The sequence below is a fragment of the Carcharhinus amblyrhynchos genome, chromosome 8, assembly GCF_965287045.1.
Source record: "Carcharhinus amblyrhynchos chromosome 8, sCarAmb.v2.hapA, whole genome shotgun sequence".
Classification (NCBI taxonomy): Eukaryota; Metazoa; Chordata; class Chondrichthyes; order Carcharhiniformes; family Carcharhinidae; genus Carcharhinus; species Carcharhinus amblyrhynchos.
In genome coordinates, this window is record NC_137331.1 from 43,172,580 (window position 1) to 43,190,674 (window position 18,095).

The following is an 18,095-nucleotide window of genomic DNA, read 5'->3' on the forward strand; positions in this document are numbered from 1 at the left end:
TAACCCCTAGCCCTAATGTGAAATGATATTATACATAAAAATGCAAATTAATTCTTTAATTAATTAACAGTGAGGATTTGCTGTCTTCATGCTTTTTGTCAGACGGCCTAATTTCCCCAATTGGATTATGTTTTTTTGTGATGAGCTATGAATTCAGAATATCCAGTTGTCCATTCCCTGCCGCTGGGTTCTGGCCTTATCAATGTACGGACAAAGCACAAGGGGTCAGATTGCTAATGAAAGAAAGGTGGAGACTGGAATTCTCCAGCCAGTCACACTCTGCTGCCACTGCTAGCAAGAATGAAAAATTTGGCGCTCAGCGAAATCTCCGTTCACTGCAATGGGACCAGAGAATCCCAGCCGTGGGCGAGGCCAGAGAATCCCAGTGCAGGCAAAGCCAGAGAATCCCAGTGCAGGCGAGGCTGGAGAATCCCAGTGCAGGCAAAGCCAGAGAATCCCAGTGCAGGCGAGGCTGGAGAATCCCAGTGTGGGCAAAGCCAGAGAATCCCAGTGCGGGCGAGGCCGGAGAATCCCAGTGCGGGCGAGGTCAGAGAATCCCAGTGTGGGCAAAGTCAGAGAATCCCAGTGCAGGCGAGGCCGGAGAATCCCAGTGCGGGCGAGGTCGGAGAATCCCAGCCACAGGTGAGGTCAGAGAATCCCAGTGTGGGCAAAGTCAGAGAATCCCAGTGCGGGCGAGGCTGGAGAATCCCAGTGCGGGCAAAGTCAGAGAATCCCAGTGCGGGCGAGGCTGGAGAATCCCAGTGCGGGCAAAGTCAGAGAATCCCAGTGCGGGCGAGGCTGGAGAATCCCAGTGCGGGCAAAGTCAGAGAATCCCAGTGCGGGCGAGGCTGGAGAATCCCAGTGCGGGCAAAGTCAGAGAATCCCAGTGCGGGCGAGGCCGGAGAATCCAGTGCGGGCAAAGTCAGAGAATCCCAGTGCGGGCGAGGCCAGGGAATCCCAGTGCGGGCAAAGTCAGAGAATCCCAGTGCGGGCAAAGTCAGAGAATCCCAGTGCGGGCAAAGTCAGAGAATCCCAGTGCGGGCGAGGCCAGGGAATCCCAGTGCGGGTAAGGCCGGAGAATCCCAGTGTGGGCAAAGTCAGAGAATCCCAGTGCGGGCAAAGTCAGAGAATCCCAGTGCGGGCGAGGTCAGAGAATCCCAGTGCGGGCGAGGCCAGGGAATCCCAGTGCGGGCGAGGTCAGAGAATCCCAGTGCGGGCGAGGCCAGGGAATCCCAGTGCGGGCGAGGTCAGAGAATCCCAGTGCGGGCAAGGCCAGGGAATCCCAGTGCGGGCGAGGTCAGAGAATCCCAGTGCGGGCGAGGCCAGGGAATCCCAGTGCGGGCGAGGTCAGAGAATCCCAGTGCGGGCAAGGCCAGAGAATCCCAGTGTGGGCAAAGTCAGAGAATCCCAGTGCGGGCGAGGCCGGAGAATCCCAGTGCGGGTAAGGCCGGAGAATCCCAACCGCGGGCAAAGTCAGAGAATCCCAGTGCGGGTGAGGCCGGAGAATCCCAGCCGCAGGTGAGGTCAGAGAATCCTGGCTGTGGGTTTGGAGAATCCCAACCGTGGGCGAGGTCAGATAATCCCAGTGCGGGCGAAGTCAGAGAATCCCAGCTGCAGGCGAGGCCGGAGAATCCTGGCTCAGGTCACGGAGTCATTGGATGTAGGGAACATGTGGAAAGACAAAGTTGAGGTCAAAGGTCAGCCACGATCTTATCAAATGGCGGAGCAGGTGTATGGGCCGTACAGACTACTCCTGCTCTCTATTTCTGGTGAGACAGAAAATGGTGGGTTTAGGTTCCACTCCAGAAATTTGAGCGCAAAATCCAGGATGCCACTCCCACTGTGGTCCTGAAGAGGCTGTCTTTCAGACTAAACCTTAAACTAAGGTTGTGTCAGTGGATGTAAAAATTCCATGGATCTTGTTTGAACAAGCTGACCAATATTTATCTCTCAACTTACATTACCAAAACTACAGTAGGTTATTGTCGCCGTGCCTCAAACTTTATACCAATTACTAGTTCAAATATACCTTATTGGCTGTGAAATACCCTGGGACATTCTGAGATTGTGACAAGAGTTATAGAGCCATAGAGTCATAAAGGTTTACAGCATTGAAATACGCCCTTCAGCGCACCATGTCCATGCTGTGCAGTTTTTACCACTAAGCTAGTCTCAATTGCCCGCATTTGGCCCATATCACTCTATACCCATCGTACCCATGTAACTGTTTAAATGCTTTTAAAAAGACAAAATTGTACCCGCTTCTACTACTACTTCTGGAAACTTGTTCCAGACACTCACCACCCTCTGTGTGAAAAAATTGCTCCTCTGGGCCCTTTTACATCTCTCCCCTCTCACATAAGAACACAAGAAATAGGAGCAGGAGTAGGCCATCTAGCCCTTCGAGCCTGTCCCGCCATTCAATAAGATCATGGCTGATCTGTCGTGGCTCAGTTCCACTTTCCCGCCCTCTCCCCATAACCCTTAATCCCCTCTCTTATCAAAAACCCATCAACCCGCTTCTTAAAAATATTTAGCGAGGCAGCCTCCACCACTTCAACAGGCAGAGAATTTCAGAGATTCACCACCCTTTGAGTGAAGAAGTTCTTCCTCAGCTCCGTTCTAAACCACCCCCCCTTTATCTTGAGGCTGTGCCCCCTAGTCCTACTGTCCTTTCTGAGCAGGAAGAGTCTCTCCACCTCTATCCTATCCATCCCATTCATCATCTTATATGTCTCAATGAGATCTCCCCTCATTCTTCTAAACTCTAACGAGTACAAGCCTAGTTTATTCAGCCTCTCCTCATAGCTCAACCCCCTCAACTCCAGTATCAGCCTAGTAAACCTCCTCTGCACTCCCTCCGAGGCCAAAATATCCTTGCGTAAGTACGGCGCCCAAAACTGCACACAGTACTCCAGCTGCGGTCTCACCAGTGTCCTATACAGCCGCAGCAAGACCTCCCTACTTTTATATTCAATCCGCCTCGCTATGAAGGCCAGCATCCCATTAGCCTTCCTGACCACCTGCTGCACCTGCAAGCTGGGTTTTTGCGACTCATGCACAAGGACCCCGAGGTCCCTCTGCACCGTCGCCTGCTGCAGTTTTTCGCCACGTAAGTAATAGTCCTTCCTACCATTCTTCCTACCAAAGTGGACCACCTCGCACTTGCCAACATTAAATTCCATTTGCCAGTTCCTGGCCCATTCGCCCAGCCTATCTAGATCCTTCTGTAGACTCTCCACACCCTCCGCGCAATTTGCCGTTCCACCAATCTTGGTGTCATCAGCAAATTTCGACACCATACACTTGGTTCCCTCCCCCAGATCATCTATATAAATGGTAAATAGCTGAGGCCCCAGCACTGACCCTGGGGCACTCCACTAGTCACCAATCGCCAATCCGAATAGCACCCATTGACCCCCACTCTCTGCCTCCTATTTCACCTTAAGCCTATGCCCTCTAGTTTTAGACTCCCCTACCTTTAGGAAAAGATATTGACTATCTAGCTGATCTGTGCCCCTCATTATTTTATAGACCTCTATAACATCACCCTTGTCCTCCTACGCTCCAGGGAAAAAAGTCCCAGTCTATCCAACCTCTCCTTATAACTCAAACCATCAAGTCCAGGTAGCTTCCTGGTAAATCTTTCATTATGAAATTTATTGACTTGTACCCTTAACATTGTTTCTCTCTTTATAGATGCACGGGTTTTGTACTTGGGCGGGTTTGATGGGGTGGTTCCTGGGTGCTTGGTATTGACCCCACTATCACGCACCTTCACGGGTAGAGGAAGGGAATGAATTGGAATCTCAGCCACAAGATTTAGGTCTATTCGTAGAAGAATGTTTTGTTCTCACAACGTAATGCAATGACATTTTAGCTGGATAAGTTTTAATAACCATCTGATAGGAATTATATTTTCGCAGGAACTACTGATTGAGTTTGACAGTTAAATAGCCTCAGTGCGAGAATCTGTTTGGATCAGACCCATGTATTTCCATCTGTCTCTGATGTGTGAACCCTGAACTTGACTAAGGATACAGGTCAAATTGGGGGCACAGTTACAATTAGCACGAGTCTGCAGTTGATGTCATAAAACATTAACAGTTATCGAGTTCGGAGGTACAGAAAGGCACTAGATTCCTACCTCTGTCTGATTTAATATCTCATCTATCAATGTCGTTAGACACACTCCCCAGTCATTAATGTGACTGAGCTACAAGCTATCATTGGCAGGCTCCAAGTGAGGTGTATCACCATGAATTATTGCTCATTAACTTTGAAGAGTGGGATTGGAGACAAGATAGAGACTCAGTTAATGTGAGTATCAGTCAGTTCCTTTCCGATAATTCTGGGGCCTCGTTCTTTCACAGTTAGGCCCTTTCACGTGCATGTTTGCAATTTCCACATTTCAATCATTTGGATAGGATGTGCTCACTGGCCAGGGGAAGGCTGTGATTAGCTTAAACCATGCGAAAATAATCAATCTTCCAGGTTAGAAATTGGCCCAAAATTATATGGCAAGCTCAAAAGACTTGAATTATATAGGGAGCTAGAATTTGTACAGCTGCTGGACAAATGCACAAAAAAAAACTTATTTGAAATAGGATTCCGTGGAATAAAACCAAAGAATGGGCAGAGTTTAATTTTCTAATCCATTTTTAAACGACCCAGTTATCTCATTTCTAAAGTTCCTTGACAAGTTTAAACATTTTATTGAGAAATTTGAGTGATTTACTGTTGCTAATGTTTACTTTCCATCAGCAAACATCTGTCTAAATTTATGATCAGGGTTCGAATAGCATGCAATCTTTACCTCTTCATTCCAATATCACTGAATCCATTTCCACCTAAATTGAAATGAGAACCTTCACAAGGGAGTCAGATAAATTCTCCTGAAAGTGAGAGAAATTGAAGGAATATGAGGAAAGAGCAATAGAGTGGGACCAGTTGGTTGGCCTTGGGAAGAGTTCAGTAAGAAGTCTCACAACACCTGGTTAAAGTCCAACAGGTTTGTTTCGAATCACGAGCTTTTGGAACGCTGCTCCTTCATCAGGTGAGTCACTAGGAGCAGCGCTCTGAAAGCTCATGATTCCAAATAAACCTACTGGTCTTTACCCTGGTGTAGTGACACTTCTTACTGTGCCCACTCCAGTCCAATGCCAGCACCTCCACCCCCTGGGAAGAGTTGGCATAGACTCAATGGACTGAATGGCCTCTTTCAGTGCTGTATTACTGTAGGATTCTCATGCACTGTATATTCTGAGCTTGAGCATTAGGCTTGTCAAAACCAAACATGCCTGAGGCCACCCCTCTTCATCATGTGTTTCCTTACCTGGTCTTGTAACTAATGGGATCAGTGTTGGCTAATATTCATTGTCTGATGCAGGAAGATTATGCCTCCGTATGATGTTAACATTGGGTTAGAAGGATCCAGGAACAGGACGAGGCCAACCTTCCCTTGAGACAATTCTGCCATTTAACTAGATCATGGCTGACCCACAATCTAACTCCTTTCAGCTGCCTCTGCTCCATATCCCTTCAAGGTCATACTCACTAGCAATACACCAAAGTCCAAATGATGTCACATCCCAGTCTCCCAATCATTGCAGCATTATTTCAGCACCAGTGTGTGTGAGGGGCTGCCCTTCCATCCAGAGGCCAGTTTAGGCACTTCAGTGGTCAATTATGACCATCCCATCTCTCCTGGCATTTAATTGGTGGTGGAGGAACTCTCAGTCATGTGGTGAACTGCCAGGTAAATCTTGAGGGCCTCACAGATGGTTCTGGGCCAGAAGGAAAGGGGGGTGGGGGATTGCGAGAGAGAGGGTGACCTTTTATTTGGCTACTCTTCAGCCCATGTAGGGCCCCCTGCCAATACCATTGGCACCCCTGTGGCAATGCTGCCCTCACCAACCCTTCCTCCTAGCCTCATTGGGGCCTACGTGATTGGCACCAGTGCCCCCCGGTGGGTAATTTGTTGGAAGGTATTTTGAGGGACAGGATCTACAGGCAGTTAGAGATGCAAGGACTGATTAGGGACAGTCAGCATGTCTTTGTGAGTGGAAAATCATGTCTCACAAATTTAATTGAGTTTTTTTGAAGGGGTAACCAAGAAGGAGACATAGATTTGAAGGGAATAGCAGAAAGAACAGTAGTGGGATCTTGGACTCAGTGTCTGAAAGGGTGGCAGAGGCAGAAACCCTGATTACATTGAAAAACAAGAATTTGAATATTCCATTGAAGAGCTATAATCTACAGGAATACAGAGCAAGGACAAGAAATTGTGGTGAGGTAGGATGGATCTGTTATGACATGGACAGGCAAGATGGGCTGAATGGTCTCCTTCTGCGCCATAAAATTTCTTTGTATTTCTGGATGGAATAATACAGTGGGGGCTCGGGAGGGGGTCAGTGGGTAGGGGTCAGGGGTGGGGACAGACAGCAGCACACACCACCCCCCTCCAGAAACCACATGTCAACTCTGTGCCATGGAGAAGGAAAAGAGAGAGTGCAGAATGTAGTGTTACAAGGTGTGGAGAAAAATCATCTTAGTGTGAGGTAGGTCCATTCAAAAGTCTGATGGTAGCAGGGAAGAAGCTGTTCTTGGTTAGTACATGACCTTAGTCTTTTGTATCTTTCTCTTGAGGGAAGATGGTGGAAGAGAAAATGTCTGGGATACATGGAATCCTTAATTATGTTGGCTGCTTTCCGAGGAAGCGGGAAGTGTAGACAGAGTCAATGGATGGGAGGCTGGTTTGCATGATGGATTGGGCTACATTCATGACCCTTTGTAGTTTCTTGAGGTCTTGGGCAGAGCAGGAGCCATACCAAGCTGTGATACAACCAGAAAGAATGCTTTCTATGGTGCATCTGTAAAAGTTGGTGGGAGTCGTAGCTGACATGCCAAATTTCCTTAGTCTTCTGAGAATGTAGAGGCATTAGTGGACTTTCTTAACTGTAGTGTCAGCATTGGGGCCCTGGACAAGTTGTTGGTGATCTGAACACCTCAAAACTTGAAAAACCCGACCAGTTCTACATTGTCCCCATCGATGTAGACAGGGACATACTCTTCACTACGCTTCCTGAAGTCAATGACAATCTCCTTTGTTTTGTTGACGTTGAGGGAGAGATTATTGCCGCCGCAGCAGTTCACCAGATTCTCTATCTCATTCCCGTACTCTGTCTCATCATTGTTTGAGATCCGGCCCACTACGGTGGTGTCGTTTGCAATCTTGAAAATTGAGTTGCAGGGGAATTTGGCCACACAGTCAAAGGTATATAAGGAGTATAGTAGGGGGCTGAGAACACAGCGTTGTGGGGCACCAGTGTTGAGGATGTTCACGGAGGAGGTGTTGTTGCCTATCCTTACTGATTGCGGTCTGTGAGTTAGGAAGTTCAGGATCCAGTCACAGAGGGAGGAGCCAAGGCTCAGGCCACAGAGTTTGGAGATTAATTTTTTAAGAATAATGTGTTGGAGGCTGAGCTGTAGTCAATGAAAAGGAGTCTGACATTGGTGTCGTTATTATCTAGATGTTCCAGGGTTGAGCGCAGGGCCAGGGAAATGGTGTCTGCTGTGGATCTGTGATTTCGGTAGACGGATCCAGGTAGTCCAGGAGGTTGGAATTGATTTGTGCCATGGCTAGCTTTTCAAAGCACTTCATAATGTTGGATGTCAGAGCCACCGGCCAATAGTTATTAAGACACGCTGCTTTGCTTTTCTTTGGTACAGAGGTGATGGTCTTCTTGAAGCAGATATCGACCTCAGATTGTTGTAAAGTGAGGTTGAAGGTGTCTGCGAATACCCCCGCCAGCCGATCCATAGAATCATAGAATCCTACAGTGCAGAAGGAGGCCAATCGGTCTGGTGAGTTTGCACCCACCATATAGTCATTCAGGCCCTATCCCCATAACCTCATGTATTTACCCTAGCTAGTCCCCCTGATACTAAGGGGCAATTTAGCATGGTCTATCCATCTAACCTGCACATCTTTGGAATGTGAGAGGAAACTGGAGCACCTGGAGGAAAGCCACGCAGACACAGGGAACGTGCAGACTCCCCACAGCCAGTGACCTGAGGCTGGAATTGAAACTGGGTCCCTGGCACTGTGAGGCAGCAGTGCTAACCACCGTGCCACCTGTGCTGCATCTTCACAGAATCTGGGACCCTGGCTTGATCCAGTACTCTCTTTGGACATCTTAGTGTGGCTGTGTGTGTGTGAGTGCTTGTGTGTGACTCAATCACTGTAAGAATTGCTTTATAGAAACAGAAACTGACAGAATAAATTGGGAACAATTATCATGGAGTCTCGGACTGGGGGAAAAGAGTATAACTCAGAAGCAGATTTTTCAGGATGAAATTGGCAAACACTTCTTCCCACAATATTTGGAACTCTCTTCCACAAACAGCTTGGATGCTGTTAGCTAAATCTGCAGGGATATGGGGCACAGCAGGTGTTTGGAGTTAAGTTGCAGGGAGCCATAGGGAGGTTAAAGAGTCTCAGGCAGTTAATGGTCTCCTTTCCAAAGCACTGTCATGGATTGTTTGGGAACTGAATGGTTTGGGTGGGTTGCTTGCTCTTAATCTGCAATGTATCATGCCAATACAACAACAACTCGCCCGTGTTAATGTGCCACCCCAATACAACAACAACTCGCCCGTGTTAATGTGCCACACCAATACAACAACTCTCCCATGTGAATGTGCCACACTGAAATGAGAGAGCTTGTTTTCCTGAGGCAAGCTGCCACTTTTCAATGGTAACGCTGCCCATTCTATGGTCAGAGGAATTTCACTTTCCCGCGTCTGTAGGCATTCCAATATGTGCCAGCTCTAGCACCGGCTGGGTGGCATTCTTACCCCCGCGGCAGCAGGTATGGCTTCTAGCCCCACTATAGGGAAGTTATAGAATCATAGGATCCCAACAGTGCAGAAGAAGGCCACTCGGCCTATCGAGTCTGCACCGACAACAATCTCACCCAGGCCCTATCCCCACATCGCCAAATATTTGCCCTGCAAACCCCTCTATGCATTCCGGGACAGTAAGGGGCAATTTAGCGTGGTCAATCACTCTAACCCACACATCTATGGAGTGTGGGATGAAACTGGGGCACCCAGAGGAAACCCACGCAGACACGGGGAGAATGTGCAAACTCCACATAGACAGTGACCCAAGCCAGGAATCAAATCTGGGTTCCTGGCACTGTGAGGTAGCAGTGGTAACCACTGTTCCACCCGTGTCAGCCTAAAACCCTTCTGACACTCTCAGTGCAGCACTGAGAGAGTGCCACACTGTCAGAGGGTCAGTACTGAGGGAGTGCCGCACTGTCAGAGGGTCAGTACTGAGGGAGTGCCAAAATGTCAGAGGGTCAGTACTGAGGGAGTGCCGTACTGTCAGAGGGTCAGTACTGAGGGAGTGCCGCACTGTCAGAGGGTCAGTACTGAGCGAGTGCCGCACTGTCACAGGGTCAGTACTGAGGCAGTGCCGCACTGTCAGAGGGTCAGTGCTGAGGCAGTGCCGCACTGTCAGAGGGTCAGTACTGAGGGAGTGCCGCACTGTCAGAGGGTCAGTGCAGAGGGAGTGCCGCACTGTCAGAGGGTCAGTACTGAGGGAGTGCCACACTGTCAGAGGGTCAGTGCAGAGGGAGTGACACACTGTCAGAGGGTCAGTACTGAGGGAGTGCCGCACTATCAGAGGGTCAGTACTGAGGGAGTGCCTCACTGTCAGAGGGACAGCGCTGAGGGAGTGCCGCACTGTCAGAGGGTCAGTGCTGAGGGAGTGCCTGTCTGCCCTCTCAGGAGGATTTAAAAAATTCAATGGTCACTATTTTGAAAAGAAGTTGGGGGGTTGCAGGATAATTCCTCCCATCAGAATTTCTGGCCAATATTCATCCCCTCATCAACATCAGCTATAGGCCTGGCATTGCTGTTTGTGGGATCTTCCTGTGCAATACTTGGCAGCCACAATTTTTGCTAGGACAGTGACCAGACCTCACAATGAAATGGTTGGCAGTAAGTTGCACTGAGATGTCCTGAGTTGGTGAAGGGCGCTATAGAAATGCACCAGGTTATAGTTTGAAATGCTGTGCACAGTAATCACACTGGGTTCATTTCAGAGCATGGTCCCAGCTCATTGTAGATTCTGAAAAGCTTCTCAAAATGACTTTCTTGCAGTTGGAGAATTATGTTCAGGAAAGCATGAAGGCAGAGATGGTTCAGATGCAGCAGAGTGCCGTCCACAACCACACCGCCACCATCCTGGAGATTGGCACCAGTCTCCTGAGCCAATCGGCAGAGCAAACCCGCAGACTCACCGAGGTGGAGACACAGGTAAACCCTGCCAGGAGGGGACTGGACAGAGTGGGGGGCTGGTGAAGGACCAATCAGCATCTGCAATGGGGGAGCTTCCAGTTTGAACTGACTCAGAGTAACTCATACACACACACACTCACACACACACAACACACACTCACAACCACACACACACTCATACTCATACACACACACTCACACACACAACACACACTCACAAACACACACACTCATACTCATACACACACTCACACACACACAACACACACTCACAACCACACACACACTCATACTCATACACACACACTCACACACACAACACACACTCACACACACAACACACACTCACAACCACACACACACTCATACTCATACACACACACTCACACACACAACACACACTCACAAACACACACACACATACTCATGCATACACACTCACACACACACACAACACACACTCACAACCACACACACACTCATACTCATACACACACACTCACACACACAACACACACTCACAAACACACACACACATACTCATGCATACACACTCACACACACACACAACACACACTCACAACCACACACACACTCATACTCATACACACACACTCACACACACACTCACACACACACACTCACACACACAACACACACTCACAAACACACACACACATACTCATGCATACACACTCACACACACACACAACACACACTCACAACCACACACACACTCATACTCATACACACACACAACACACACTCACACACACAACACACACTCACAAACACACACACACATACTCATGCATACACACTCACACACACACACACACACACACACAACACACACTCACAACCACACACACACTCATACTCATACACACACACTCACACACACACTCACACACACACAACACACACTCACAAACACACACACACTCACATACTCATACACATACACTCACATACTCAGACACACACACTCACACACACACTCACAAACACACACACTCACATACACACACACACCACACACACACACACACACACACATACACACAAACACACAGTCACATACACACACATACTCACACACAGACTCACTCATACACTCACACACATACCCACACACTCACTCACTCAGACACACACACAGTCACACACTCACACTCACACAGTCACATACACTCACTCACATTCACACACACACACACTCACACACACTCACTCACTCCTGTACCTCCTTCCAAATTAAACAAGAGGCTTTGAAAAACATTTACTGGCACCGATCGCACAAGACTGAGAGTTTCTTGTAAATCTGTCTCTGGAATCTTTATCTAGTTACAGCATGTTGTAAGAATTTTGTTTAAGTTGCTTTGCAAGAATGATCAACCCCATTGGCAGTGAAACAAAGCTGCAGAGAATGTCAATAAATGGCTCATCATTGCGCTGACTCTGAAGTCGGTTCCAGACTTTCTATTAACGCCTGTAACTCCTCACAGCTCCTCACTATCTTAACCATTCTATCACACACTCACACACACACATACGCGCACACACACTCTCACATACACACTAACACTCACACCCAAACTCTCTCTCACACACACACACATACACTCACATACGCACACTCTCTCTCACACACACACACACTCAAATTCACACACACACTCACACACACACACACACAACCCACATTCACGCACTCACACACTCTCACACACACGTGCACACACACAGTCGCACACACACTCAAACTCTCTCCCACCCACAGTCACGCACACACTCATACACACACACATGCACAATCATACGCCCACACTCTCACACACACATACTCACACATACACTCTCACACACACACTCACGCACAATCACACATGCACAATCACACACCCACACTCTTACACACACACACATACTCACACACCCTCAGACACACACACACACACACTCACACACGCTCTCATACTCACACACACATGCACACTCACACACCCATACTCTCTCTCACACACACTCACACATACACACACGTACACTCACACACCCACACTCTCTCTCATACACACACATACTCACACACCCTCAGACACACACACACTCACACACACTCTCACACGCTCTCACACGCTCTCATACTCACACACACACACATGTACACTCACACACCCACACTCTCTCTCACACACGCACATACTCACACACCCTCAGACACACACACACACACACACACTCACATACACTCTCACACGCTCTCATACTCACACACACACACGTACACTCACACACCCACACTCTCTCTCACACACACACATACTCACACACCCTCATACACACACACACACACTCACATACATCACACACACTCTCACACACACACACACACTCACATACATCACACACACGCACACACGCACACACACAGTCACGCACACACATGCACACCCACACTCTCACACACACACATACTCACACACCCTCACTCACATACACTCTCACACGCTCTCATACTCACACACACACACTCACACACACATGCACACTCACACACCCATTCTCTCTCTCACACACACACTCACATGCACCCACACTCTCTATCATACACTCACATGCACCCACACTCGCTCTCAAACACTCACACACACCCTCATGCACTCACCTTAATATTTCTTCAGCATTTAGATCAGTGTCGAGTTGTTGCTGGAATTTGAGGTTTCCTGATGCTGAGTTCCAGCGATATAAATCAGCCATGACCTAATTGAATGCCAGAATGCCAGGCTCAAGGGACTAACTGGCCTCATGTTCCTGTATAACAGGCTCAAGGGGCTGTATGCCGTCCCCTCCCCTCCGTTCCTGTGTAGTAGGCGCAAGGAGCTGAATAGCCACCTCTTCCTATGTAACAGGCTCAAGGGGCTGAATGGCCTCCTCCTGTTTCTGTGTAACAGGCTCGAGGGGCTGAATGGCCTCCTCCTGTTTCTTTGATCAGTTGTCTCAGTACAAAACAGGAATGAGTCTGAGTTCTTCCTGGTCCAAATGATATAAAGGACACTCAACAACATAATGTGTCGGATCTTGTTGTCTTTTTTATATTTGCTAATATTTAATAATTTCCATTATCTGTTTCTGTGAACTACTCTCTCATTTTAATGGAAAAAGATACATTGCATGTGAATAAATGATTTATAAGCATACAGCGGAGTATTGCATGCAGTCCTAGTCACTACACTACCAGAAGGATGTGGACACTTTGGAGAGAGTACAGAAAAGGTTTACCAGGTTGTTGCCTGGTTAAGAAGGTATTAGCTATGAGGGGACATTGGACAAACTTTGGTTTGTTTTCGCTTGAATGTCGAGGCTGAGGGGCAACCTGAAAGAGGTTTACAAGATGATGAGGGGCATAGATAGAATGGATAGTAAGAGTCTTTTCCCAGGGTAGAAATGTCAATTATTAGGGGATATACGATTAAGGTAAAAGGGGGAAAGTTTAAAGGAGGTGAGAGAGGCAGGTTGTTTACACAGAGGGTGGTAAGTGACTGAAATGCGCTGCCAGAGGAGGTGATAGAAACAGATATAATAGCAATGTTTATGAGGCATTTTGACAGAAACATGAATAGGCAGCAAATAGAGGGATATGGACCACATAGAGGCAAAAGGTCTTTAGCTTAGAAAGGCGAAGGGTCTGTTCCTGTGCTGTATTGCTCTGTGTTCTTTGTTCTGTTCAGGTGCTGAACCAAACCTCGAGGCTCGAAATTCAACTTCTGGAAAATTCCTTGTTTACCTACAAGCTGGAGAAACAGCTCCTTCTTCAGACCAACGAGATCTACCGGCTACAGGATAAGAACAGGTGGGCTCGGACTAACCTCAAACTGCCTCAGCGACAGGGACAGGGTGCGATGCTCTGACTCCTGAATCAAAGCGGGAGGCTCCGGGGTGGAGGGGAGGGAGGGGGCAGAGGGGAAGGACCTCCCCACCGCCCCCTCCTCCCCCCTCACCCTTGGCTCTTGGCTGTCTGGTGCTGAGAGCCTATCAGCAGCCTCTGATAATTGGGCGGGTTCCTCATTCACCAATACAAGATTAGCTTTTCCGTTTCCTCCCCCCCCATCCCCCACCATCCGGATCAGGAGGTTGGAGCTTGTCTTCCCTGATCTCTTTGGAAGAAAATATTGTGTTATCGTTGTACCGATGGGCTACTGAAGTACAGATAGTGCAGGTGGAATAGCCATTGCCAGCTTTCCCTGAGTCTACATTACTGTAAGAAGTTTCACAACGTCAGGTTAAAGTCCAACAGGTTTATTTGGTAGGACGAGCTCTCGGAGTGCTGCTCCTTCATCAGGTGAGTGAAGAGTTACTGAGCAGACTCAATGGGCGATAACTGCCAAAGCGCTTGGTTAGCTGTGACACTCTCCCCCATTTGTATCTTGGAGAGATTTATTTAAATATGTGGATCCTTTGTATCTTTTTTGCAGGCCTATGCATGGTCATTTAAAGAGGCCACTTTGTGCCTGGTTACTCTGGGGTCTTGCGGGTTCCTGTATGCAGTTTGCAAAACTCTAGCTCCACCGACCAACCAGCAGGACAGAGAGGACAAGAAAATGTTTCCTTTCTGTAGCACCGTCCCAAACTTCACACTGCCCAAAGTGTTCGACAGCCAATGGAGTACTTCAGAAACATAGTCACTATTGTAATGTGGCAGCCACTTGGCGCACAGCAAGATCCCACGCTGAGCAAGTAAAGTTTATTTATTAGTGTCACAAGTAGGCTTATATTAAGGGGGGGGGGAAGGTGCTTAATGTTTCAGTCAATGTTTTGGCTCCCTATACATGCCAGATTCCATTCCCTGACCCTATCCTCAGTTAAAATTGGCCAGTGGTTATATTTATAGTACACACACTGAAGGAGGCTGTTGGCCCATCATGCCTGTGATAGCTCTTTGAACGAGCGAGCCACTTACTCCGACTCCCCCTGCCCTTTGCCCTACAGCCCTGTAAACATCCCACTGTAGTCTTGAAACAATTCCTTTTTGAAGGTTTGTCCTGAATTTTCTTCCCCCTCCTTCAGGCAGCACCTCCCAGATCACTGGATAATTTTGCTCCAAATCCCACCTCACCACCACTTCCTTCTGCCCTTGGCCTTTTAGCCAACCACCTTCAATCTGTGTATGCTGGGTTACTGACCAATCTGTGAGAATTTTGGGGCGTTGATGAGATTGGTTAAATAGAATGATGTTGTGTTGTCCTGGAGGCTCTGAGGGAGACCAGGGGAATTTTCAACCAGTCGTATTTTGGAGGAGTGGGGATGAGCAAAGTGGCTTGGGGCTGAATGTGATGTGTCGAACTGTGGGTCCTCCCAGCCTGATTGTTGAACAGATCAGATACTGTTATGTTGTTGTTTGGAGCGTCGACTCAAAATGACAAACCATCATTGGCACTTGTGGAAGAGTCTTGTTGAAAACCCACATCTTTTCAAACCTTTGTTGGTGTGTACAAGACCATCAGATTATTAGATATAGGAGCAGAATTAGACCACTCAGCCCATCGAGTCTGCTCCACCATTCAATCATGGCTAATATGATTCTCATCCCCATTGTCCCGCATTCCCCCCGTAACCCTTGATCCCCTTATTCATCAAGAACCTATCTATCTCTGTCTTAAAGACACTCAATGACCTGGCCTTCTGTGGCAAAGAGTTCCATAGATTCACCACTCACTGGCTGAAGAAATTCCTTCTCATTTCAGTTTTAAAGGAATGTCCCTTCCCTCTGAGGTTGTGCCCTCGAGTTCTAGTCTCTCCCACTAGTGGAAACATCCTTGGCCACGTCCACTTTATCTGGGCTTCTCAGTATTCTGTAAGTTTCAATTAAATCCTCCCTCATCCTTCTAAACTCCATCGAGTGTAGCTCAATCTACCCACGAGGGAGAAGGGAATAGAAAGTGTTGAAATAAAGTGGGGTGGGAAGAGAATGAAGACCAGCACAGACCAGTAGGGCCGAACGGCCTATTTCTGTGCTGTAAATTCTATGTCATTGGTCTCTGTGTCCGACCAGCCTGTTTTATCCCAAATTCCGACGTTTGAAAGGAAAAATAAATCTGAATTGAATGGTTTGAAGGGAGAAGATTAGCCAGTTTTTATTTCTAGAATCCACATCTATAATTCTCCCAATACTTGATGCCATTAATCAGTCTGTCCTTTACGTTAATGAGCACAAGGGTAACGATGCAGGAATGTTTGGCAGCAGTGGTGAAATATTTCTGCTTCCTCTGTGTCGTCTGCTTACTCCAGTCTTAAATATTGGGGACGGAACATTGTAACCACACCCTTTGAGAACAAAGGGAACTGCGGCTCAAAGTTGTGGTGAGGGTAGTGCGTTGTATGGGAGAGAAGCAGGAGAAGGAGGGAAAAGTGGGGAAGGGTGGAGGGGTGTGTTTGAGATTCAAAGCTAATCTAGTTGCTCCTGTTCTGGTCGATGGCGAACGGAGTTGTGTCACATTTTGGAGCTCAGTGGAAGAGAAATGAAAAATTACCTTCTTAAAATATCCCAGTTTTTTTGAAAAATTATTCCTCAGTTTCCTCAAATAGGGAAATATGATATTCTTTAATTAAAATTGGTACGTATCCAAGATCATTTAAGCAAGTTAGGGCATTATTCTGACAGATGAGAGCATTTGTTAGCAATGTCATTCTGAAATTCTGGATTGGTACAGACTTTGAGATGCATCACGGCTGCAGGATTTGAGCAGCTCCGGAACTTTCCTCCTTTTCTTTCTCCCCAATGATAAATGACTAAAGCAGAAAGAATGCAGTGGCCGAGCATTGGAGAGGTTTCCTTGCCTTTAAAGAAAGGCTTGTATTTCTCCAGCACCTTCCCTGAACGCAGGAAGTACCAGTGTGCCGCACAACCATCTAAGTACGTTTCTGAGCGGTGGCCACTGCTGCTGTGACGTGGGGAGTGTGGCCGCCAACTGGTGCACAGCAAGATCCCACAAACTGTGATATTATAATGACCGGATAATCGGATTTCGAGACAGAAATCATCAGCAAAGTGCAGCGGAGATAAAGCATCTGACAGTTTGGTTTGTTTGGAGAAGTGGAGGAAGTCTGTGGAGCTAATTGCCAACTAGAATGTGCTGATATCACAGATAAAAAATGCAGCTTCTCCCCTCACCCCACCCCCCCATCGCAAATTTTCATGTTAAATACATATTTGTTTACAGATAAAATAAACAGATTGCTCTTTGGATGTTTACGTTGATGAAAATTATAGCCCTTTAATAGAATCACTCGGCCCTGGAGTTGACAATTGAAATGCTAACCAAACTTGTTTCCATGACACTCTACGACAGACTGATACATATTTTTTGAAACACGACAATGGTTTTGGCAATTATTGACTTCAGTTCATTTCATGAGTTGAGAAGAAGTTGTGAGGAGCTGCCTCTCTCTTGCGTGCAATACAGACAAAGCATACCGTTCATAGAGGAGGAAAGGAGAGAGTGCAGAATGTAGTGTTACAGTCATAGCTACGGTGTAGAGAAAGATCAACTTAATGCAAGGCAGGTCCATTCAAAAATCTGACAGCAGCAGGGAAGAAGCTGTTCTTGAGTCGATTGGTACCTGACCTCAGACTTTTGTATCTTTTTCCCGAAGGAAGAAGGTGGAAGAGAGAATGCCCAGGGTGTGTGGGGTCCTTAATTATGCTGGCTGCTTTGCCAAGGCAGCGGGAAGTGTAAACAGAGTCAATGGCTGGGAGGTTGGCTTGTGTGATGGACTGGGCT

General features: G+C 47.5%; 1 protein-coding gene across 1 annotated transcript in view; it reads left to right on the forward strand.

Annotated features, from left to right (window-relative positions):
* Positions 1 to 18,095, forward strand: part of LOC145346976 (angiopoietin-1-like) — a 148,408-nt gene that overhangs the window by 73,594 nt on the left and 56,719 nt on the right. Inside the window, exons 2-3 of the mRNA XM_080194856.1 lie at positions 10,174 to 10,329; positions 14,046 to 14,167. Of these exons, the coding sequence (XP_080050982.1) occupies positions 10,174 to 10,329; positions 14,046 to 14,167 (278 nt within the window). The remainder of the gene's footprint in view (positions 1 to 10,173; positions 10,330 to 14,045; positions 14,168 to 18,095) is intronic.